We start from the raw sequence: 25,557 nt of genomic DNA, 5'->3' as shown, positions 1-25,557 counted from the left end.
AGACCCTCTATGAGGTGGATTGATTCAGTGACTGGGGTAATCAGGATGGGTGTGTGAGAAGCAATGCGATTGGCATAGGATAGAGCAGGGTTTAGGGCTATTGTACATAGGGTCGCTATGAGTCACAAACGACTCGACGGCACATAACAACAACAACCACCCTTGGTTAAGTCACTTGACTCCTCTGTGCCTCGACTTCCTCACCTGTAAAATGGGGTGATAAAACTAGGACATACTTCATGGAGTGGCTGGATAGTTAAATTAGTTAAGGTATGTAATTCTCCAAGAGCCTCTGATGACACAGTGCTTAAGTGCTTGGCTGCTAACCAAAAAGTTGAAAGTTCAGGTTCATCCACTGAGCTATGTTACGTGGGCAAGAAGACCTGGCAGTCGGCTTCCATAAAGATTACATCCTAAGTAATCCTACTCAGTCCTGCAGTAGTGCTGTGAGTTGGAGTCCACTCAGTAGCATGCACCAGCAACATGTCACTTACCAGCTAGCTGAACAGAGAGCATGCAGTATTATAATGCACAGTCATTACAATACTTATTAGTCCCCTAAGTGGCACTCATAGTTAAACACTTGACTTTGAGCTAGCAAGCTGAGAGGTTGACAGTTTAAAACCACCCAGAGGTGCCTCGGAAGACAGGTATGGTTGTCTGCTTCTGCAGGTTTACAGTGTTGAAAGCCCTGCTATGTGCACATAGGGTTCACCATGACAATCCTACTATGTTCATGTGAGGTCACCATCACCCAGAATTGACTCATGTCACTAACAGTAACAGCAGCAAGTACTGTTCTTAGACTTTTGCCTTGAGAAAGCTGAGTTTTTAAACCTATACAACTTTAAACTTTCATGACTCACTAAAGAGACCTTAAAAGTCTCTTGACTTGGTTTAGACTGTTCTTGAGGGTTCTTGGAGTTTCTCTGCATTCAAGGGAAGCAGTTTCTTCCCTTCTCGCTTGCTTCTCCCACTCCGAGCTGTGAGCTCACTAAAATGAAAACTGGGCATCCCGTGAGCCTACAAAAGTAAAAACCAGAAAATGTTCCTCACAAATTGAGGCTCACTCTTCTACACTGTATTTATCTCCTGCCTTTTCCTCCTCCCTGGATGCTCCAGCTTAGCTGGCCCCAGGACAGACCCCTGGAGACGGCTGGCTGGCCTTCCGCCACAGCCTGAACTCAGGCTCGGCCTGCAGGTGGTTGAGGTCTGATGAATTGGAAATGCGGAGATATCAGAGCTCTCCTAGGCCTTCACCCGGCTGCAGGATTTATCCAGGGATATTGTCTCTGACCGGTTCCTCCCACCGTGATCTGGTTCTGGCCTCCTGTAGAACCACTTTGTAACTTCCTGGTTGCAAAATAACTGCTGCAGCTCCAGCTACAACTCTACTTTCCAGGTAGGAAGAACGAGAGGGGCAAAGATCTTTCTCCTTTAAAAGGATACTCCTTTTCAGGATCCTTCTACTCTTCACTGGTCGGAATTGTATCACGTGAGCAACCCCAGCTGGAAGCTGTTGTTAGGTGCCATTGAGTCACCTGTGACTCATAGCAACCCCGTGTGCAGCAGAGCTAAGCCTTGCTCTCTTTGTGCCAATCTCACCACCTCTGATATGTCCAAGCACGTTTTAACAGTCACTGTGCCAGTTCATCTTGTTAAGGGTCTTCCTCTCTTTATCTGACCCTAAACCTTTCTCAACATGATTTCTTTCTCCAAGGACTTGCCCCTCCTGGCAACATGCTCAGAGTATATGAGACCAGGTTTCACCATCCTTGCCTTTAAAGAGCACCTTAGTTGCACACCTTCCATGACAGACTTTGTTCTTTTGGCAGCCCATGAGGTGTTCAGGACTCTTTTCCAACACTACAACTCAATGGCCCTGATTCTTCTTCTATCATCTTTATTCACTATCTTTCAGATGCCTAGGAAAGCAATTGAACAAAAAGATCATGGTTTGAATGGGGTGCACCTTAGTCTTTAAACTGATATCATTACTCTTTAGCACTTTCAGGAGATGTTTGACAGGTTTTCCAAGTGTAACATGCCTTTTGATTTCTTGACTGCTGTTTACCATGGGTGTTGAATGTGGATACAAGTAGAACGAAATTATATTCCCTTTGGTCCACTGGTGAGGATTTTTGTTTTCTTGATGTTGAGAAATAATCCGTATTGAAGGCTGTAGTATTTGATCTTCTGCAGTAGTTGCTTCAAGTTTGTCTAGCTGCAAGGGAAACTGGAAAATAACTTTTTTAAAAGCCACGCATACATTGTTCTCAGAAAGAAAGGAGACAGATGAAAGGGAAGGGTCTGACCAGGTCCCTTCCCCATGTGCCATAGCCCCTTCCACTGAGTGGGTTCATTATACCCCCTTTTTCCTTACAGAGTGGGCATCTGGGGACCTTTACCTGCCAGGCCTATTAGGCCTGGCCTCCCTGCTGGTTAGGTTTTCCCCAAGGGCATTGCCGTTGGTAATAGGCAGCTTCCCTTGGCACAGAAGAGCTGGATGTCTCCGAGGCAACTCTCACTTCTGGCCTTCATGGAGGAGGGAATTCTGCTGGGTCTGTGGCTTTTGTTTTTTGGGGTTTTTTTTGGCACCACACCTCTTACCACTACTCGCCTCCTGCCAAGAAGTCCGAGGCCCTCGGGGCTGCCCTGTTGGGCAGAAGGGTGCCCAATTCATCTTTCCTTTCTGGTGTGTCCTTGGGCAGAGCCAGGACGGTTTCTCGAGACACAGGGACTTTCCTCAGCAGCTCTTCCTCCTTGAGCAGAGAGCTCCCCACAGCAGTGGACCTCCAGGCTGCGGAGGCTCAGCAAATCCTGAACTCTATCTAGTCCAGCACAACTTTGTGCAGTAATGGAAACAGTCTGTGTTTGAGATGTCCAATCCAGTAACAGTGAACAGTGCATGTACTTGAATTGTGGTCACTCCCTCTGTGGGACTGAACTGTTTTTATTTTAAATAGCTACATGTGACAGGTGGTCACCCATTGAAGGACAGAGTTACAGACTAAAGAGCGCTGTTTCTGGCAAGGGAAGATGTACAGATCGGTAGACTCCATCTAGATTCACACAGAGTGGCATCTTCTAAGGCCACTGATAGAATGGGGGCCCAGAGAGGGGCAGCGGCTTGCCCAAGTTCACACAGCGAGTGCCTCTTGAAGCAGAAACTCAGGTTAGTCCACTCAGCCTTCTTCATTTTCCTGAAGAAGGTTGTGGTTCTTCTCTGCACTGAAGGGGAAAGTGTGTGCACACACTTGCGTGCGCCCGCCTCACAGTTTAGGCTTAAGTGCTTTGTGCATGCTTCATATATTACCATCTCCCCATTTTACAAGTAACTGAGTCAGCCAGAGCTCAGAGAGAAGTGCTTGCCTATAGTTCCACAGCCAGTTCAAGAGAAGGTATCTGCAAGCTTTCTGTGATTGCAGTTCCTAGGGCTATTCTCTGGCACCCCTCCTGGAAGGGTGCGGGATCAGACCCCGAGCAGACATCCAGCTGAGGCTGGTGCCCTCCATCAGCTCTCCTTAACCTCTGTGCATGAGTTGGTTTTTCTAGTCCTGCCTCCTACGACTTGGCTCTTGCAGTTGCTGCACCTGGCTCCACCCAGCCTGTTTGGGACTGGACTTGAGGGGTGTGGCCAGGCTGTCAGGTACACCTGTTGGGAAGGTGAGTTCAGGAAAACTTGACCTTGGGTACTGGATTCTGGTGGCCTAGTGGGGTAACACTTCCAGCCTCTGGCGGTTTCCTCTGCTTTCCCCAGCCGGCTCTTCCAAGCCCCATCTCAGGCCCAGCTGCCTGTAAGTGCATCCTGGGCGCATATGCAGCCCCTTTCTCAGTGCACACCTCTTTTGCTCAGCTTGAGGCCAAGGGTGTTCCCTGCACCAGCCTTGGAGTGTAGGTGGCCAACACATGTCTGCCTGGAACGAGGGCGGGGGAGGGGCCCCCAAAGCAAACCTCCGACTCTGCAGTTTTGCTGAGAGACTTGGACAGGGTCCAGCGGGCCCTGAGTCAGTGTAGGATCAGCAGGCGCGCCCTAGAGACAACCCATCTTCCCTGTGTGCGGGGCTCTGTGCTCCTTAAATCTGCACTCACCATGAGGTGGCCTGCGTGAAGGGGCCGCCCGTTACAGTCACAGGTGCCCACAGATACTTGTTGGTTGGCTGGTTGGATAGATGGGCGGATATAGTTGTTCACCACAATCAGGGAGCACCTGCAACGTGCCAGGCGCGCTTCCAGATGTAGGAGTCACGGCACAAACGTGCCAACACTGCTCGAGCCCTGCTCTCAGGGAGATGCATCCGCTGAGACTCAGGTGCTCCGCCAGCGAGCCTCCAGATCCAAGAGGCTTGCTTTTTGGCAGATTCTAAGAGTGATCGAAAAGAAACAGGGCGTAGGAGCAAGTTCAAGTCCCTGGAGAAGGTGACAGTGAGGCTGAGAGAAGGCTAGGGAAGTCACCTGTGAAGAAGAGAGAGGGGTGCCTTCAGGCTGAGGGGGCTTTGCTGAGGCCTTGAGGTGGGGTGAGTGTAGCAATAACAGCACCCAGGGAATCCAGTCTAGAGGTAGGTGGGGCCAGAGTTACCATTTGCAACTGACTCCCTACAGGACTGGCGAATGGGAGAAAGAGAAAGAGAAAATGTTTTACATTTGAAAGGGAGTGCTCTGGCTTCAGTGAGGAGAAAGGATTGGGTTGAGGTGGAAGCCTGAAGGTCATTTCTTGCAGAGTCTTCCTCTTCAAAGGTGGCAGCTCCACCCAGAGTGGGAGCAAGCAGAGAGGTGGGTAGAGGAGGACGAGGTCACAAAGGCTGAAGCTGATGCCAACTTCCTGCTTACAGTGGTGGGGGGACGCATCCCCGTTCCTCTGTCTTTCTCTGCACTGCTGCCACACTTGACCTTGATGCCAAAGGGTTCCTGAGGAGGGCTGGATAGTGAGAGGGTTGTAGCACCTTAGAGAATGTGAAGGACACCTGATAGAGGGTAGGAGACTTAGAGAAATGGCGTCTGCTGTTTTCAAGCATATCCTGTGGGCAGTGAGCACTTGTGTTCAGGAGCTTCCTGTGTACGCTGACACATCCTACGCTGTGTACGCTGCGTGCTTCTGGCGTTCATAGCCTGTGCACATCCAGTGCTTCTTGTCTTTATTGAACACCTCCTGCATGTATACCCCGTGCACCTTGAGTAGTTCCTGAATAAATACTCCATACAAATCGAGCACTGCCTGTGTGCATTCCCCCCACTGTACACACACACACACACACACACACACACACACACACACACTCAACACATAGGGGAATTCTATGTGATGGCCCTTCCATGCACATCAAGCACTTCCTGGATGCATACTCCACACACATAGAGCACTTCCTGTATGCACTACACACCAAGGACTTCATGTAACATGCTGGATGTAACGAGCATTTCCAGCATTCAAACAATGCCTGTCTTGCACTTCTGCATTCATATACTGTGCATATCAGGAACTTCCTGTGCTCCAGGTATCATATGAGGGGTGCAGCTTCTCATAAACTAAGGAGGTCGCATGCATTGATTAGACCTACATTACAGATACAGCATCTTAGGCTGGAGGGGAAGAGGTTTGCTCACAAGGGCGCACACCTGGTTAGTGAGGGAGCCACACATTAGCAGCATAGCACACCCCCATCTCTTCCTTACAGTGCCTTCACGGAGGCTCTGTATCTCTAGGTTCCTAGGGTTTATGCATCTCCTCAGCAGAGGAAACAGTGACTATTCTCACACATCTGGCCTGGCCTGGCCTTGGAGTCCATCTGTTAAGGTGAGATGGGCCAGGTGAAGCTCATCAGCATTAGGGACCTTCACCAATGCCTTATCAAGTGGCTTTTGGGAGCTGGGGGCCAGTGACACAAAGTTCCAGCCTTTGTGGACCTAACAGCCCGGTTGAACTCTATCTAGCCGGGAGGAAGACATGGGACAGGCCAAAGCATGCACTGAGCTTGCTTCCTGTCGAATGGTGGATGCTGATGGGCTTGTCCTGTCCCGCCCACCAAACCTCCAGTCTAGTTTAGCAAAGAAACAAGTAAACAGAAGTAGCTTCAGATGGTGATAAGGGCTGGAGAGGTTGAAAAGGAGGTGTGTCAGACTGGGAGTGTTAAGGGGAGTGGCCATAGGGAGACCAGTGTGTCCTAGGCCAGGAATACGGCAGGGGCAAGGGTCCTGGAGCCTGAAAGCTGCTGGAGATGCATAAGGGGACCAGGGTGGCATGAGGGTGGCCTTGGGGCAAAGACTATGATGGTGAGTTTAGCCAAGTGGGCAGGGGCCAAGCCCTCAGGTTGCGCTTCAGTGAATTATTTCGGAATGTTCTTTAATTGGTCTCTTAAGTGAGGTGAGCTTCCGGCTGTGGGTTTGTTTACTCTGCTGGTAGGCTCGCCTGAGAGTTACCATCACGAGGTCCATCCAGCCTGGCTCTGTCCCGAGTCGCCCAGATCCCTAATTAGCTGAGCCCACCTACCTAGGCTGGGGCCAGGCAGTGTTTCCTTCTGTGGTTGATAGGGTCACTGTGAGTCAGAGCAGACGATCAGACGGTACCTGACAACACAGTAACAGCAAGTGCTATGGAAACTGCCCCTCTTCCACAGCCGCCGAGCCTCTTGCTCCGTCCAGGAGCTTCTAGCACTATCCAGCACCTTCTGTTTGTGGTTGTGAATGTGGGGGTGTCATTTAGATTTCAGGACTCAGATGGTCTACATAACGCCTCCATGGATTTGAGATAACCATGTGCCTCCTGGGGGCCTCTCTGAGAATCGCAGGACCTAAGAGACACCTTGCTCCCCCACACCTCTCCTCCCTGAGGATTCCGTGTGAACTGGGTTGGATTTTACTTGTCTTGGAAACGTCTACACATAGAGTCACCTTCTTAACCGCTCATCAGACCCTATTTTTCTGCAGTGCGTGTTCTGTGTGAGATACATGGATTGTGCCTTTGTAAAGCTGCTGCTGGGGGGCAGTTTCTTGAATGTGAGATTCGAGCTCGCACTCTGAAGTCCTCTAGACCTGGGTTCAAATCCCACCTCTGCTATTAGCATCATGACCTCAAAGAGTCACTTAATGTTTCTGAGCCTCAGTTTCCTGATCTGTGAAATGGGAGTTAAGACAGTTTCGACCTCAGATGGTTTTTGTAGGATTAAATGAGATGGTTCACATAAAGCATAACATGGTTGCAGGCTGACGTCTAGCAGCTTTTTATTCTAGTGTATCCTGTACCTGTAGTCTTCCCCCAAGTCCTGTGGGGGTCACAGGACTGGGGAAGATGATTTAGGCCATTGGACTGTATCTCCTTGGTGCAGTGACAGCAGCCCTAGAGAGAATGGCCAGTGTAGGGATCTCCTCACGCATGTTCCTCAGAGTGATTGGAGTCACAGATTTGGGATCTTTGGATAAAGCGATGGCTTCAGAGGTTTTCTTCCCCCACCCACTCCAGTAGAAAAGGCCCCAGATACAAAGCTGATGCACCTTTGAGCAACCGCAGTCCCCCTCTAACAGTGTCCCCTCTTCCTTCAGTGCTGCTGCGGGAAGAAGTGTCCCGGCTCCAGGAGGAAGTGCACCTTCTCCGGCAGATGAAGGAGATGTTGACAAAGGATCTAGAAGAATCACAGGGTGGCAAGTCTTCTGAGGTCCTCTCGGCCACCGAGCTCAGGGTCCAGCTGGCTCAGAAGGAGCAGGAGCTAGCCAGAGCCAAAGAAGCTTTGCAGGGTGAGTTGTGCATTAATCTGAACCCCCTCCTCTCCCTTGCCTGGGATCAGGCTCCACCACAAGGCCAAGATCCAGGGCCCTGCCTCTGTAACACACTGGTGTGGACATGGGGAGTCTCTCTGTGCTGCGACCCCCCCAGCCCATCCCATGAGGCTGTCTTGTCTCTTCTTGGGGTGCAGTTCTGCATCCCGTAGGGTTGGGCTCAGATGCTATGTGGTATCAGTCAGTGGCCCAGCGGCCTGTGGCCCTTTTCACAGCCCTCCTAGGGTCCAGTATGGATGTGCTCCTGGGAAGGAGTTTAGTGTCCAGCCCTGGAGCAAGAGAGAAGAGTTGAAAAAGTATGTGGTAGAGATTGCCAGGAAGTCGCTTAAAAAAATTATATTGGTTTGCATATAGAATTCATATACATTGTGTTTCAGACATTCCTTCATTCACATTTTTTTTAATTTTTTTATTATTTTGTGTGCATGTACCGTCAAATCAGATCTGACTGGTACAGGAGGATATTGCGCCTCCTTCTCCGGCAGAGCATCTGGTGGATTCGAACCATGTTCCTCTGGGATTGCAGTGCAGCGTCTTGCCACTAGGCCACCAGAGCTCCCTCCTTCATTTACATTGTGTTTCATATCTCTGCAAATATTATGTGTTGTAAAATTAATCACCATTGATCTATGCCCATCATTACCCTATCTTTTCAGGTCCCCACTGGATCATTCCCAATTCTTTTACCCCCTCCCTCTGTCTGCCCTGTGATTTTTCCCTGCTCTTTCCACTTCCCCCCCCCCCCTTGGACCTTTAGACACATCTTACTAGTTACAGTAAAGATCATTATTGTAACATGCGGTATTTGTCCTCAGCATAATGGTTTCCAGTCTCTCCCATGTGATATAGTATTTTTCTAAATCGTTACTCCCAAGTGCTGCATAGTATTCCATCGTGTGAACATACTACAGTTTCTTAATTAATTTGCTTGTTGTTAGACATTTGGGCTGTTTCTATTTTCTTGTGATTCTGAATAACACTTGTATAAACATTGGTGTACAAATCTCTGTTTGTGTGTCAGTTTTAATTTCCGTAGGGTATATTCCTAGTGGTGGGTCATCTGTGATTTCTATGTTCAGCTTTTTGACGAAATGCCAAACTGCCTTCCAGAGTGGTTGTACCGTTTTACAGTCCCAGCAATAGTGTTCCAATCCCTCCACATCCTCTCTGGCATTTATTGCATGATGTCATGTTAAGTTTTGCCACTACTATTGGGGTGAGATGGTAGCTCATGATTTTGATCTCATACTATATACAAAAATCAGCTCCAAGTGGATCAGAGACCTAGGGGTAAAGCCCAAAAGTATAAAGATCATAAGAGATAAAATGGGATCAAACAGGCCTAGCCTATGGTATAAATTGGCAAATAACAGCTAGAAAGCACATCCAGGCAAGGATAAGGGAGAGACTCCAGAAGATACATAGACAAGAAGATTTGTTGGGATTTTTGCCTTTCTGAGACAAAGGTACCAACCACAGTGCTGTGAGATTTTGTGAAATTTTACACCCCATACCACTTCCTAAACAAAATGCTCTGGAAACTCTATAAACTTTCATAAACGAAGACAGTTATAGAAAGGCTTCAGGCCTTCTGTTCATAGGGTCACTATGAGTCGTGCTTGACTTGACGGCAGTCAAGACACCACAACATAATTCAGTGTATTACACTACTTTGATGAAGGAGACTTTGTAAAGATTAAGTCCCTGTATGCATAAAAACCTTTTTCTAATAGGATGAAAAAGAAAAGCTACTGCCTGGCCGGGGTGGGGGGTGTGTGTGGGGGGGTGGTTGGAATTGGCAATAGCGTCTCAGATAAGAATCTCATAACGAAAGTTTATAGAATACTTCTGGGCCTCCACAAGAAAAAGTCTGTAGCCCAATTACAAAATGGGCAAAAGACATAGAGGAAGACATTTGATGGCCAACATCACACGAAGAAATGCTCAGAATAACTGAAAATCAGATAGATTCAAATAAAAACCAAGTGTTCTGTTGATGAGGTAGACCATAGACCTTGGCATGAGCATTGTCTCTTTCCAGAAATGACTTTAGGAAATGAAGAAAACAATGCTCGGCAGATTTTCCTTGGGACTGGCAGAGGACACCAGCAGCTTTCACATGCCCATAGTTTCTGGGCACAGGGTTATTGGAGGAAGGTTGGGAATCATCTAAGTGAGAAACAGATACCCAGAGTTCAGAGAACTTGGAGCGCTGGTGTTGATATTAAGCTGCTATATCAGAGCAACAACATATCAGAGACTAGCATTTAAAATCCACTTTCTCCCTTCCTCAGCCATCCTCAGGTGAGAATTTCTGACTGGTATTCCTTTCTCTTCTCTTTGGCCTTTGAGATACCAAAGAAAGAGATAAAATCCAGGGTCACAGATTTCCTTTGTTAAGAATGTGGTCATGTGGCCAGGGCTAGGTGCAGAGGATGCTGGGAAATGTAGTTTGAACTGGGCAGCCATGTCTTAACTGTAGCTCTTAACTGTGAGGGATGGAAAATAGATTTCACTGGACAGTTCACTGACTACATCAAAGCTGTTTTCGCAAACCACACATGTGGTAGGGACAACTAAACACACATCTCTGGCAAACCAAGCTGTTTGTTCAATATCTTCCTAGCCACCACCATGCTCCCCATCCCAGGAATCCTGGGAAATCACTGTCTAAGGTCCAGTCATGCCCAGAGTGGTCAGCACTCTTTAGAAGAATTATTTTCAGCTATACTCTCTACTCTCCAAAGCATATTGGCTCTCTTGTATTGGGATTTTTTCTCCCCAATAGGACTACTGAGGCAGTGTTGGGTTGTCCCTTCAAAATCTAGTGGAAAAGTGGTGTGCGTTAAGCTCCAGCTGACATTACACAGCGATGAAGTAATTTTCACAAGCAAGCAGGGGTCTCTCTCTCTATGCAGCCATTCAGCAACTTGAGTAGGTCGATCTGAGCTGCTCGCTGCTCACGCCTTCCCAGGGGCCTCTCCACTTCTTGAGCTGGAGGGTCTCTGTTGGAGACGCAGGCCTTAGGGGTTACCATTAGAAAGTGCTGATTGAGCCAAAGCGGTGCCCGTTCATTCCCTGTGGTCTCACTGAGCTTTATGATGTTGTGAAGAGTCAAGGCTGCCTCAGGGAGAAGCCAGATGCTGTTTCAACTGCCTTTTCCAGCATTCATTCTACAGACAGAGAAACGTGTCTCATTTGGCCTTGGTCAGATTCTCGTCATATTTGCCCCTCGGGACGTATAAGAGCTCTCGAGGCCCAGTGGATAGTGAGTGGCATTAAAAACCCAAAGACAAGTAGTTCAAATCCACCACATGCTCTGCAGGGAAAAAAGGTGGGCAGTTGCCCCTCATGTGGTTTATGTCTTTTGAAAACTTTGCCAGAGGGTCAGCAGTGTGTCAGTTCTGACTTCACAGCAATGTTTTTGCCGTAAGGACCCGAGGAGAAAACCCAGTCTCATTTGCTGCTCGACCTAGTAGAAGAGGCAGGGGACTAAGCAGAGGCTTGTTAACGCCCAACCCTCTCAACCTCAGCCACTCTCCAGCACCAAGGCCTCGGGCATACAGCCTGTATTCTCCAAACCTCAGTGCCCTGATGTGAATCATGAGGCAGCAGTGTGACTTCTCAGGAGCTTTAGGTGAGAATTAAGTGATGCGGTTTTCTCGAGCGTGGCAGAGATTTCAAGGATGGTGCAGGACAGGGCAAAGCTCTGATCTGTTGTTCATAGAGTCACTGTGACTCATAGACAGCTCAGCAGCACCTAAAAACAACAGTGTCTGTCAGGAGTCCTCGGAGGGTCCAGACAGCTCAGGCACTCATAATCGAAAGGGAGGTTCTGGTCTTTGCAGAGGTGCCTCGGAAGAAAGGCCTGAAAGTCTACTCCCAAGAATGCAGCCACTGAAAATCCTATGATGCACAGTTCTACACTGACAGTACCTGGGACCATACTGAGCCACAGTTTACTCCATGGTGATTGATCTGGATTTGCTGTTAATACCTGTAAGGGTGGAAGCACAGTGTTTTTACCAGGGAGATCAGGCTGTTAGCATGATGTGCATCTTTTCCTCTTCAGCCTGTAAGGCACAGAACTGCACCAGGCTTTTCTTTCTCACCCTTGGTGCTGTGTAATTCAATCTACAGAAGTCTTTGGCCTTGCCTAGAGACCCGAGATCCACTACACTACTCTTTGTGGGAACAAGAATCTCATCCTTCAGAACTTTTGCCCATCCTTCTCCTGTGGAGCATCTGATGGCCTCAAACCACATGCCTTCGAGATTGCAGCACAGCTTCTTGCCACAAGGCCATCAGAGCTCCCGAAACAGTTCTGACTTGACGGTACATAACCACAACTTCTGTAAAGGTTATAGCCTTGGAAACTTACAGGCAAATTCTTTTTTGTCCTATAGGGTCACTATATGTCAGAATCTGTTCTATGACAATGTTGGTGTTGTTGGCAAATAGGATTGAGTTTTAACCTTTTTGGAAGCAGATTGCCAGGCTTACCTCCTGTGATGCTTCTGGGCGTCTTTGAACTACTAGCTGTTAAGTTAAAGGATAAGCACAAACCATTTGTGTAGCCAGAACCTTTATGTTCTTCCTAATAATAAGGGGTTGTAATAAATAGTAGGCTTCCTAGAGATCGCATAAGGTTTAAATGAGATATAGATTGTTTGATCCCGTGCCTGGTATCTGCTATTGCGAATACTCCGTGATCATTAAATGGAAGGAGGCAAGACAGACTTATTTAGATCTGCTTTTAGGTGTCAGTCACCTGATTCTGATTAGAGAAGCCCAGATCATTGACACTGCCTCCCCACCCCCACCCCTGAGCCCATCCGAGCAGCATTTCCTATGGCTAATGAGGTGGGACCCTGAGCAATCATGGCTGGAACTCTACAAAGTCCTAAGATGCTTCTTCACCAGCCACAGCACGTGGTGACTAAATTGTAGACAGATGGGGCAGAAGGAAGCTAGGGCATGAAAAGGGATTTATATGCTCGTAATGAGGAGAATGAGAATAAATGTTCAAGCAGTGAAGACAGCAGATGTTGGACAACATTGTTAACAACCAGGGTCCCTGCTGTGGGAAGAGCAGAGCACCCAAAACTCTGAGAGATTTCCCCTCCTCCCTGTCTTTGGTTTGGGTTTGGACGAGACTTGAATTTTTCAGCTTGTGAGATTAACGAAACCCACACCAAACAAACTCACAGTGACCCTCTGGTACAGAGTGGAACTATACCTAGAGGTTCCAAGGTGGTACATTTTACAGAAACTGACTGCCTTATTTTTCTCACTTGTGGGTTCAGATCACCGACCATTTGGAAAGGATTAGGAACTCAGAAAATGTCTGAAGCATCAGCTCGGGATTCCAGCCTTAAAATAATGAAAGGGATCAGGTTTGAGGAGACAGGCTTCCGCGGGCTTTCATTTCTTTGGGGATGAGTGTAGCAATGCTTGCCTTAGGATTCTGGTCTCTTGCTTGAGAGTTTAAAGGTAGAAGGCATAAAGGTAGAAGGCATAAATGACTCCTTAAGAAATGATCTTGTGGGTAAGCTGACCCCAGAACCCTTGCAGGCTCCCAGCCCTGCACCTGCAGTGAGAAGCTCATATTGCACCCCCAAGGGGTTGACTGCGATTTCCCCCCATTTCATCAATTTCTCTTGAAATCAAGGCAGTTACAGAAACAAAGATGAAAATTTACTTCTTCCCTCCTTTTAATCACTTAATAGCACATTGAGTGTGTTGAACATTCTCCCACAACGATAAATGCTCTTCAAAACATAATTTTTAATGACTACATAATGTTCTACCAAATGGAAGTGCCATAATTTATTTAGCCATTTTCCTATTATTGGACTTTCAAGTCATTTCCACTTTTTTTTGCTGCCTTTTTGTTTCCGTGTGTCTAGCACTGTAATAAAGATCCATGTATTTAAGTCTTTTTCTCAAGGTTTTTGTTGTACGGTTTTTTTGTCTCAGAGCCCCATTATAGAAAGAGACCCCAATGGATGTTTTAGATCTACAAGTATTGACCATTTTCAGTATCAATATAGATATATGTATTTATATATGTCTGTGTACATGTGTATTTGAATTTTTAGTAATATGTTCTAAAAGAACAGTAATTAGTCTGTTACATGTTTACTGTTGTCATTGGATTGATTTGTGACTTAAAGCAACCTATGTGTACTGAGTAAAACTGCTTTGTTGGGTTTCTCTGTTAGTGCAGTTTGTTATGTGCTGGGCTGCTAACTGATGGGTCAACTGTTCAATCCACCAACCACTTCAAGCAGTCTTTTCCTGTAAAGATTTTCAGCTTCAGAAAAATCAGTGGCAGGTGTCCAAGAGTCAGTATCTACTCAGCCGCAATGAATTCGATTGGGGGGGGGGGTTGATATTCTCCTTTTCTTTGTGTTTTTTTTATTTCAGAAAAAAAAAACTTTACTAGAAAAGATTAATCTTACACAAGTCTTCTAGACAGTAGAAAACAATGGAACACTCCCAGTTCAATTTATAATACTAAAATAACCATGATTCCAGAATTAGATACAATCACAGATGGTTTCCTCCCCTGCCATTTCCAGTCTTGGGAATGCAGTGAAAAGTCAGCTATGAGTTGGCTCCAACATAATGACAAGAAATATGAAAGTCAAAGTCAATCGCCAGGACTGCCTTCTGAGGCTTCTCTGGGTAGATTTGAACAAGCAACCTTTCAGATAGTAGTAGAATACTTATCTGTTTTCAACATCCAGTAACTCCTTAACACATGTTATCATAAATAAAATATTTTCAAAAGGAAAAGTAGCCATGACTTCCTGAACAAGAAGATCTGGATGAGGAGAATGGATTTGTTTTCTATTTTGCAAGAGTTCATGTCCAGCTTTAATAGAAGATGACTGAATTCTCCCATTTCCTCCTTCAGGCTATTGTGTTTTCTTGATTTGGTTGAAAAGCTGGTTTCACACAGATTTATCATGTGGAAAGGGAAGAATATAGTACATAATTACCTTATTAGATAATTGTGGTTATTCTTCTTTGACAAAAACTCAACAAATGGTCCATTTTACAATGGAAAAATTATGATTCTGCTGCCTGTGGCCAGAAAGCCCAATCTTGGAGACGAAGGTTGGAAGAGGAAAAGCAGATTTATTATATACTGCTATGTAGGAGGAGTGGCGTCCACTTCCATAATAGCTTGCCTCCGGAAACCCTATGAACTTGGAGAGAGGATGAAAGGCACCCAAGCGTCTAGGATCTCCTTCATAGGGTCGCCATGAGTTGCCTGCCACTCGACTCGACGGCACTTAACAACAACAACAACATGTAGGACACAAGGACTAGGCGCTTCTTAACTCGATCTCAAGGAAGAGAAGGTTGGAGGGAGTATATGTGGGTTAAAATAAGGGGAAGAGCTCGTGCTTATTCAGCACGTTTGGGGGGAACTGTGAGGTTATCGTAGAAAAAGGAGAGAAGTCAGGACGCACACAGCTGGCCTCCAAGATGGTGTCTTTCTGGTAAACTACTTAGTCATCATAGGACTTGGTCTGTGAGTTTCTATCTTTCAATAAAGAGTCTATTGTAGGATATGCAGTATGACCTTCTCCTCATGGCTGCAGCCACTGTTCATACCTCTGCATATGCTTGCCACTTGAAATCACTTTTTAGACCTTTAAAACAAGAATTTTTTGTCTGGAGGGGCCGGTCCTTAGAAAAAACACATTATTTTAGGAAAGATAGCAGGTCAGCAAAAGAGAAGATTGTTCTCTCTGTGGAGGTGGGTTGACATGATGCTTGCAACGGTGGGCTTGAGCATGACAGAGAATGTGACGATGGTGCAGGATGGGTCAGGATTCCACTCTGTTGTTCATAGGATCACTAAGAGTCGTAGTCACCTCATGGCACCTGACAGCACAGCAACAAAAATGAGAATTGTTAGCAAAACCAAAGGCCATAGGAAGGAATACCAAGGGTGCTTATGCTAGTTGAAACCCAGGCTGCTTATGCAGGTGTGTCCCTGGGCCTTGAGGTGAAGGGACAGCTGAGGCTGCCTGTAAAACCTGAATGCAGGCCTTCTCTCCCTTAACTGTTGCAGAGGGAAAATACTTTGCTAGGAAAGAAAGTTTTATTTTTGCCTATCCTGTTAAGAGAAAAGGCAACAGAAAAGTGTGATTCAGAGATAATCTTTCTATTCCCTGAAAAGGTCATCTTTGATATGAAGGCAGAAGGTCTTATATATAATTTTACCAAAAAGCGTGGTGGTTGTTGTTGTGGTGGTGGTGGTGGTGGTGGTATACCGTAGAGTCAGAACTGACCTGTCATTGACCAGCTGGTTCTCAGAGGCAGTTAATCACATGGGAGGAGATAGACCATCTTTCTCCTGCGAAGCAGGTGGTAGATTTGAACCAATGCCTTTGGATTGGCCGCATAACTCCTTACCACTAAGTCACCAGAGCTCTCTGTTAAAAGGGGAGGGGATCTCAACCAGGGTGGGAGACAGCCACCAACAACGGATTTCAAGAGTTGGTTTATTATTTCTTTTGCTATTTGTTACAGCTTCCTAAAGGCTAGTTATGATGTCGAATCCAACACTTTCTCCTGTGACTTTTTTTGTACTTGTTTACATGAAAATCCATTGGCCTTATTTGTATTCGGAATGCGTAGGTAACATCTGTGATTAGTTCACATCAAAGATTAAATATTTGGAAAATGCTGTTTCACCGAGTGATACAGATCTTCCAGGTATGTCTTAGTTATCTCTCAAGAACTCAACACATTGCTCTCGAGTCAGAACTGACTCACAGCTGATCGTCCTGTGGGTTTCCAAGGCAGTAAATCAATCAGGAAGAGATTGCCTATCTTTCTCCTGGGAGTTACTGCTGATTTGGCTTGCCAGAGAGTTATGCCTTTGATTTAACCACGCAACTCCCTGCATGCTATGGCACCAGAGCACCCTTAATTCTCTAGTGTCACTATAACAGAAATATCATAAGTGGGGGGTTTTAACAAACAAATGTGTTTTCTCCCTATTTAAGGGAAAAACGTAAAACTTATTGCTGTCAGCTCAAAAGCAACTCATAGTTTACCGTGCAGTGGATTTTCAGAGACTATAAAATCACACTTTTCTCCCAAGGAATGGCTGGTGGATTTAACTGCACACAGTTGGGTTGGCAGTGCAATTCCGTGTCCACTAGGCCACCAGAGCTGCTTGGAGACTAGAAATTTGAATTAAGGTTGCCAGCTCTAGGAGAAGGCTGTCGAAGCTGGGGGAAGGAAGCTCTCCTGCACAGTGTTCATGTGGCTTGGTGTCTTAGGCTGAGTTCGCTAGAGAAGTAAAACCAAAGAGAGAGAGAGATATATACATGTGCTTGTACAGGCTTGCAAGGCCCAGGATTTTGGGTAACTTCTCAGGAGATAAATATCTGGGGAGGCAGTGAGCCCGCATCATGGACAGTCAGGGTTCAATCATTCTTGGACTACAGACTTTAGAGGCTGATGAATCTAAGGTCAGATTGTCAAAGTCGATCCTGCTGAGTCCCACCTGGAGGTCACAAGCCAGTTGCAAAATAGACCAAAAAAGTTCTCTGGTCCGTCGAGAGTTTCACTGCTAACTCAAAGGCAGCACCTGTCTGTGGTTTGACTCTTATCAGTGTCTTTCCATGCGAGAAAGATGCGCAGTCTCCTTTCATGTCGTTTACAACCTCCAAAAACCAGCTGCAGGGTCAGCTCTGAGTCAGTTCAGGGCAAGGAATTGAGTCATGAGAGGTTTGCCAGACCATCCGTACCTCTGTTCAGTGCGGGCCCCGATCGTAAGGAGACTTATTCTTCATCAGAGTGGACTGATTATAAAAACCCTCTTAACCCTGCCTCGTTAACCTTACAGAGGTTAGAATTCAGAACACATAGGATAGTTACATTGTACTGAGGAACTTGTCACAATGACACACAGTTTTAACCATCACACTTGGTATCTCTCTTCATCTCTGCTTCTTTGTTTTTTTTAAATATCTTTTTTTACATTTTTAAAATGTGTGTGTGTACCGTCAAATGGATCTGACTGGTACAGGAGGAGATTGCCTTTCCTTCTCCAGCAGAGCTGCTGGTGGATTTGAACCACGCACCTCTGGGATTGCAGTACAGCTTCTTGCCACTAGGCCACCAGAGCTCCCATGTTTTTTTAAAATCTTTTTTATATCTCAAAAGAGATTGAATCAAGAGACACCCTACACTAACTCTGTCTTGTTAATGTAACATAAAGATGACATTCCCAGCTAGGATCATGACCACAGGCCTACAGATTAGGATTCACAGCATATGTATATTGGGGAGCACAGTTCAAACTGTAAAATTTCACCCTTTGCACTGCCCCGGATTCATGTCCTTGCCACTTGCGAAACCCATTCACCTCATCATGTCACCCCAAAAGTCTTAAAACAACTCCAAGTTCATATCTTTGGAATAATCTAAATAAAAACCAGGTGAGATGTTAGGCATATTCTATCCAGGAGCAGAATTTTTCTTCATCTTAGAACCTGTAAAAGTTGCACTATAGTATAGGGTATCTGCTTCCAGAACTTGATGGTGGATCTAACACCAGGTTGGCATTTTCACTGTGAATGAGAGGAAATAGAAGAAGGGAAGGGATGGTGGGCACCAAGCTGGTCTCAGCCCAGCAGAAGTTTACATTAACTTTCAAGGCTGAAAAGAGTTTTCTGTGCTCTTGAGATTATTTAGGCCCTACCCTCCACATTCAGTGAGTGTTAACCATACGTTCTGAATGGGGGCAGCCCTGGGCTCAGCTCTGCCTTCCAGGCCTTCTGAGAGGGCAGCTCTGTTCCCTTGGGCACACTCATAGTCCATCTAAGTGGTGGCCCTGCCCCCTTATACCTGGCACACCTTGGACACGGCAGCCCTGTCACCTTTGGGAAAGAGCTCCATCTTCTTGCCCAAATTGAATGGCATTTCCATTCCCCAGAATCAAACAGGTGAGTATCTGACTCTGAAACCTAGGAGTTCGCCGCTCTGCCCCTGGATACCCAGCAGTCCGTGGCCTCGCCCTTGAGACTGAGGCAGCATTGCTTCCTTCTGTGTTCCTTCCGGCAGGATGGCTGATCTCCCAGCTGCTCCAGAGATGGTTCTGTTCTTTTCTTCCCTCGAATGACAAGAAATGTAGCTCCTCTGGCCTTTTTTCTGCTTGTAGAATTCCAAGAGACACACGGCATTCTCTCCTTTTGTTCTTCCTCTGTCCCCTTCGGTTTAGGCTGAATAAGACGTGTGTTGAACATCTTGTCGTTTCAGAAAGCAAGGAAGCACTCAGAGATCCAGCACTGGCAGGAAGGGGCCCCTGCTGACAAAGGTGGGACAGTCCCACCATCCAAAAGAATAGTGAGAGCAATGAAGTATTAAAAATAGAGAGGGAGAAAAACAGGAGTGTGTGAGCTCTTTACATATGAATGCCAGGTAATATGTGAGGGAGGGAGGGAGGGAGGAAGGAAGGAAGGAGCAAAGGAAGAAAGGAAAGAAAGAAGGAAGGAGAGAATGAAATAGTCGCCTTTAATGGACGAGAGGAGCCCTCCCAGGTAGTGTAGTGGGTCATGTATCAGGCTGCTTAATAAGGTGGCTATTAACCATAAGGTTAGTGATTCGAATCTATCAGATGTCCTATGGGAAAAAGATGGACGTCTCCTCCGGCTAAGATTCACAGCCTTGGAAACCACAGTAGGGATTGAAAGTCCAAGGACCCCTGATATGGTAGTGTGTTATGTGCTGAGCTGCTAACTAGGTCATCGGTTCAAATCCCCAAGGGGCTCTGAGGGAGAAAAGTGAGCAGTCTCCTCCCTTTGAGATTTTATAGCCTTGGACTCCCAGTAGAGGTTCTGTGTGTGTCAGTGGGTTGAGTTTGGCTGTGGCATTGAAAGTTTGAGGAGCCCTAGTGGTACAGTAGGCATGCACGTGACTGCTGATGCATAGGTCAAGGGTTCAGATCCACTTGCCACTCCTAGAAATATGTGTCACTCAGCTTCTGTGAAGGTTACCGCCTTGGAAACCCCGGGGTAGGGATGCAGTTGTGCTCTGTCCCGTGGGGGTCCTGTGAGTTGTGCTCTGTCCCGTGGGGGTCCTGTGAGTTGTGCTCTGTCCCGTGGGGGTCCTGTGAGTTGAGATTGACTCAGCCCCCAGAGCCTGCCGCTCTCAGCACCGTCCTCAACCTGAGCCCTTGTTTTGCTGTCAGTTTAGCAGACATGCGTTTGCAGAGCTTCACTCACCAGTCCGCGCCCACGTTGGCCAAGTGCTGGGAACAGATGTTAATCCTCGTTTGCAGATAGGAAGCTTGTGTACAGTGATATTACTTCACTTTATGAATATTTTACTATGAAAGCAGCAGACCCTGGAAAGTGCTGACCGGCTGCTTTGCCTGCTTGGTGCGTTCCATGTGATGCCACCGGCCCTCGTGCCAGCCGGAGCGGGCGCCACTGAGGAGTGCCTGGGCTTCCAGCACCACATCTCCACCCCTCCTTGAATGGGATGCACAGGACCTCAAGGGGATAGCCTGCTGTTCTCTTATTTCGATGTCTTCTCAGCAAAGTGGCACTAAACTCAGGATCTGAGTTAAGAACTACTTGGATTTGGAGGGATGTGGAAGCTGACAGACCTAGCTGGTCACCTTCCCAGACCTGACACTTGGGTCATCAGACCCTGTGTGCTTTGCCTGCCCTCACCTGACTGACTGATTAGCTGGTCCTCAGTAAACCGTAGCTGGTGCTGTTTGACCCTATTCTGTTTAACTGCTTTCCCAGCAGCAGGCGCTCTGCCAGGTACCCAGGACATAGAGACTCATTCATTCCAGAAATATTGATTAACCCCGAACTGTGTGTCAGACTGGGCAAGGTGCTGAGCTTATAGTGACTGGAATGAACTGCAGCCTCCCCCAGCTGAGAGGAAGCAAGCCATGATTTAGTGCAAGAAAAAAAGGAGCGGCTAGTATACCATACAATCTAATATGAAGGGGTAGGGAAGGGGGTGTGGTTAAGGGCTTGGCTGCGGACCAAAAGGCTGATGATTCAAACCCACCAGCCACTCCCAGGGAGAGAGATGTGGGCCTTTGCACCTATAATGATAACAGTCTCAGAAACCCTGTGGGCCAGCGACCTATAGATAGGGTCTCTGTGAGTCTGAATCAAGTGGACAACAATGAGTGTAAGAGAGTATGCAGGGCTCCTTGACCTGCCCTGACCAGACCAGAAAAGGTCCTCTCCTAAAAAAGGGCACCTCTAACCCATGACTGAGGGGGACGGGGCCTCCAGGGACCCTGGGGTAGAGGGAGGCAGTGTGACTGGAAGGTGAGGGGCAGAGGGGAGTGGAGTGAGACAAGGAGCAGTTTCAGATGAGGCTTTTCAGTCTGGGGGAGTTGGTGATCTGCTGTGGTTTTAAGCAAAGAAGTGATTGATTTGTATTTTGAAACAGCCCTTCTGGCCGCTGTGATGAGAATGGCTTTGAGGAAAGGGGCATGGGAAGCTAGAGCCACGCTCCGGGGCTGAAGACGATAGAAACTCGGAGAATGGGCAGGACTTGAAGGCCAGGTGGGTGAGCAGAGGGAAGGAAGAAAGGCTGCCCATGGGGATGAGGATGAGACTTGGAGCTGGGTGGTTCTGGCTGTAGCCTGCGGGGAGCTGTCATCCTAGGATTTAAATAGCATGTGATAGGATCTGATTGGGGCTCTAGGAAGCAGGCCTGGAGGAGCAGAGTGGAAACCTAACCTGAGAACCAGCTGTGAGCCCAAGGGAACAGCAGAGATGTGAGCCGTTTCTCACCAAAGAAAAATGAGCTGCAGACAGGCGCTTTTCCTCCTCAGATTTGAACATAGGTTCCCAGCCAGGCAGTATCTGCACTTTCACCACCACCTTCTCTTCCACGTGACACCCCAGAATATTCAGCCTCGCCAGTGGGGTAAGAAGTTGAGGCATGTTCCCATGTGGAGGCTGTGTTCCCACGGCGGCACCGTTTTCTTTCCTGACACCGCGGGCTCAGCTGGGCCGGGACTCACTCACGGAATGAGGGCTGCTGGGGCGCCCGCAGCTCGGCTGTGCCCCAGACCTGCTGCAGGGAATTGTAATTAAAAACGGGGCGGCTGCTCTCTGGGTAATGACACGCTGTCCTGGGAATTGCTTTCATAGGCTCCAGTTTTCCTGATGCCAGAAAATCTGGTAACCTCGGGTTATATTCATCAGGACGTGTGCAGCCGATTGGATTTGTAAAATCCATCCAGTCCTTTGTGGCTCAGCTGAGCCCTGTTCTGATGTTTACCTGTTTGGATCTCAAGGCTCATTCTGCTGACTTCTGGGCCCTGGATAGTGTGGTTTTGTGTTAGTTCGGCCACGAGGCCGCTGGACTGGATCACGGCAGAGGACAGCCCAGCTGAGGAGGTGTGCAGGAGGGTTGCCCAAGGGGACACCAAGGCCCTGGCAGCTTAGGGTGCACTGAACCTGAATGTCAGACCACCTCTGTGACCCCTGCTGGTGATTACAGTGTCCACTCTCCCATCCCCTGTCTCAGCAGGTGTATACTACTATGCACCATGGGGTGCATTTATGTCCCCTTTTCAGCAACTGGCACAGAAAGTGTCCCAAGAGCTTGGGGTACACCACCCTTTACAGAGGGCAGGAATGCATGGAAAACTCTCAAATTCATTGCTGTCAAGTCAGAACCAACACATAGCAGACCCTCCAGGGGGTTTTCAGAAGCTGTCAATTGTACGGGAGGAGATTGCTTGTCTTTCTTGGAGCAGCTGGTGGGTTTGAACTTCTTGCCTTTGGATTGGCAGCACATCTCCTTACCCACTAGGCCACATTTAGAGCCTTGCATACCCAACGGTGAGTCACTGTGAAATGGAACCAGTGCAACTACACTAGGCAGTGACTCAAGAAGGAGCCTGGTAGCACAGTGATTAAACACTCAATGCTAACCAATATGTGGGAAATTAGAACCCACTAGCTACATCACCTGTGGACTGCCAGCATAAAAACCAGGTATGTCTTGGAGAAGGTGCAGCCAGAGTGCTCCTTGGAGGCAGAGATGAAGCTTCATCTCACCTTCTTTGGGCATGTTGCTAGGAGAGGTGATTCCTTATAGAGGGGGCATGGTGCTTGCATAGGTGAAGGGCTGGTAAAAAGGGGAAGATCGTCAACCATGTGGATTGACACAGTGACTGCAGCAAGGGGCTTGAGTGTGTCAGACATTGTGAAGATGGCCCGGGATAGGACAGTGTTCAGATCGGGGGTTTATAGGACTGCTATTCGTCATACACAAAACGGCAGCACCTAACAATGTCAAGCTACTTCACAGAAAAACGGCAAGGCAGTTTGCAAAGATTACAGCTTTGAACATCCTGTGGGACAGTTCTGCTCTGTTCTTTAGAGTCAGAATTGATTCAGTAGCGACTGGTTTGTGGGGTTTTTTTAGAATGATTCAGGGTTACCTTTGGGTTTGCAGTGCAGCTTTTTGCCACTAGGCCACCAGAGCTCTCCTCAGGGTTACCTTTGGGATATTTATTTTTGCACTTTGGAAAATATGCTTCCACTATCACCCTTTAGTCTTCTCCCTCTCTCCTCTTGCTGTCTCTGTCATTGTCAGACCTTCTCCCAGGGTCTGTGAAGGCAGTGCCATGAAGGGTTTCAACTTCAGCTCTGACTTCAAATCCTGTCTCTGGTGCATGGCATCTCTAGGACTTGGGCAGATCACTCAGCCGCTCCTAGCATGAACTTACCCACAAGGTGTAGGAGTAATGATAGAAGCATTTTGGTCAAGGGGTGGTGGAATTGGCCAAGGTCATACCCATGAGGGGTTGAGCACTGGTTCCTGGAAGTGCCCATCCACCTCCTCCATCTGTATCTCATTTGCAGCTGTGTGCTGCCAGGAGTGAGTGTGCCAGGTGCTGAGTGCCATCCAAATCAAGAATGTGTTAGAGCAAATGAGTACTGGCTGCAGAGAGTGCATTGCACCAGAGCTGAGGAGACTTGAATTAATGTTTAACCAACAACTACCGAGTGCTGGAGTTTTGTACACTTTTCCTGGTTTGATACAGCAAACACCAGGATACAGCTGTTATTCCATTGTTAGATGAAAACCCTGAGGCTAAGAGAGCCAGTGACCTTCAGAATCACACAGCTTCTAATCAAAACACAGGCCTATCTTACTCCAGAGTCTATGCCGGCAAACTACAGACTGAGGCCAAATCCAGCCCACGGCTTGTTTTGTAAATAAAGTTTTATTGGAACATGGCCATGTCCATTCAGTTAGGTATTCTCTGTGGTACCTTTACAGCAGGCTGAATAGTTGCAGCCAATGACTTGCAAATATTTACTTACTGTCTGGCTCTTTACAGAAGAGATTCTCTGGCCCTTGCCTGAGAGCATGCTGATTACAGGTTAACCGCTTCCTTTGCTATTAGGCTTTCCTCTTCCTCCTTTGGAGTTAAGAGTGCTGTGGCTACAGGAAGTCTCACCAAGTGACTGGGATGGTCTCATCTACAAAGCCTTGGAGGTGCTGCTTTTGGATGGTCTTCAGGCCCTGAGCCCAGAAATGCCTTGGGACAAGGCTCATGTGTGAGAGTCTGAGAGAGAGAGAGTGTGTGTGTGTGGGGGGGGGGTAGGGTGTGGTCAGTACTGCAGCCAATTCCCTTTGGAATAGCTCCAAACAGCTGGAGCCGGTTCTCCGGTGTCTGGAATCCTCTTCCAGGATTTCCAGGATTCACTGAATCTTTCAGACCTGCCTTCTTGGAGGTGCCCTGACACTAGCCTCTCTGATGGGGCTGTGCCATGGAACCAGGGACAGACAGCTCCCTCTTGTCTGCACATCCCTCTGTGATTTCTGTGGTGTCATGTAGAGTAGGCATGTCATTATCTCAGTTGGCCTCCTTTTACCGGTTGCCCTTGGCTTTCACCTTCAGTTTTTGCTCCTGGGCAATCAAGGGCTCTGCTTAGTATGATGGCAGGTGCCATGTCATGGCTCCGTGAGCCCCATCCACTCCCGAATTCTCAGCCAAGTGCCCAGCATGTAAAACCAAAGACCAGATCACTGCAGTCAAGTTGATGCTGACACTTACCACCTGCATTTGTTATATAGTAGAACTGCCCCGTAGGGTTTTCTTGGCCATGATCTTTATGGAAACAGGTAACCAAGTATTTCTTCTAAGACATTGATGCATGGATTTGAACTTTCAACTTTTTGGTTAGTGGTGGTGGTGTTGTTAGGTGCCATCAAGTTGAGTACAACTCATAGCAACCCTCTCAACAAAAGCTCTAAACCCTGTTCTAGCCTGTGCCATCCTCACACTTCCTGACACACAAAAGCCCATTGCAGCATACACTGTGTCAGTCCACCTGGTCGAGGGTCTTCCTCTCCTTCGCTGACCCTCCGCCCCTCCCAACATCATGTCCTTCTCCAAGGAGTAGCCCCACCTACCAACATGCCCAAAGTATGTGAGGTGAAGCCTCATCATTCTTGCTTCGAAAGAGCACCCCACTACACCCTCTCCAAAATACACCTGTTAATTCTCTCAGCAGTCCATGGGATGTTCAGTGCTCTTTTCCAACACTGTAGCTCAAAGGCACCAATTCTTCTTCTGTCATCCTTATTCATTGTCCAGCTCTCAAATGGCATAGCAAGTAATGGGAAAGACTATGGCCTGAATCAGACACACCTTAGTCCTCAAACTGATATCATTACTCCTCAGTAATTTCGAGAGGTCCCTAAGTGCAGATTTTCCCAGTGCAATGTGTCTCCTTATTTCTTGAC

General features: G+C 47.4%; 1 protein-coding gene across 2 annotated transcripts in view; it reads left to right on the top strand.

Annotated features, from left to right (window-relative positions):
* Positions 1 to 25,557, top strand: part of KAZN (kazrin, periplakin interacting protein) — a 642,875-nt gene that overhangs the window by 492,025 nt on the left and 125,293 nt on the right. The window contains exons 1-2 of one of the 2 annotated variants that reach the window (XM_006883633.1): positions 3,330 to 3,334; positions 7,537 to 7,728. In XM_006883633.1, coding sequence (XP_006883695.1) covers position 3,334; positions 7,537 to 7,728 — 193 coding nt within the window. In that variant the 5' untranslated portion in view covers positions 3,330 to 3,333. Of the gene's footprint in view, positions 1 to 3,329; positions 3,335 to 7,536; positions 7,729 to 25,557 lie in introns of those variants that run through there. The other variant, XM_006883632.1, reaches the window with a different exon arrangement.

This window comes from Elephantulus edwardii, unplaced genomic scaffold (assembly GCF_000299155.1).
Source record: "Elephantulus edwardii isolate Elephantulus edwardi_28Jun2011 unplaced genomic scaffold, EleEdw1.0 scaffold00028, whole genome shotgun sequence".
Taxonomy (NCBI): domain Eukaryota; kingdom Metazoa; phylum Chordata; class Mammalia; order Macroscelidea; family Macroscelididae; genus Elephantulus; species Elephantulus edwardii.
The sequence above is the reverse complement of the archived record's forward strand: the minus strand, read 5'-3'. Positions and strand labels throughout refer to the sequence as shown.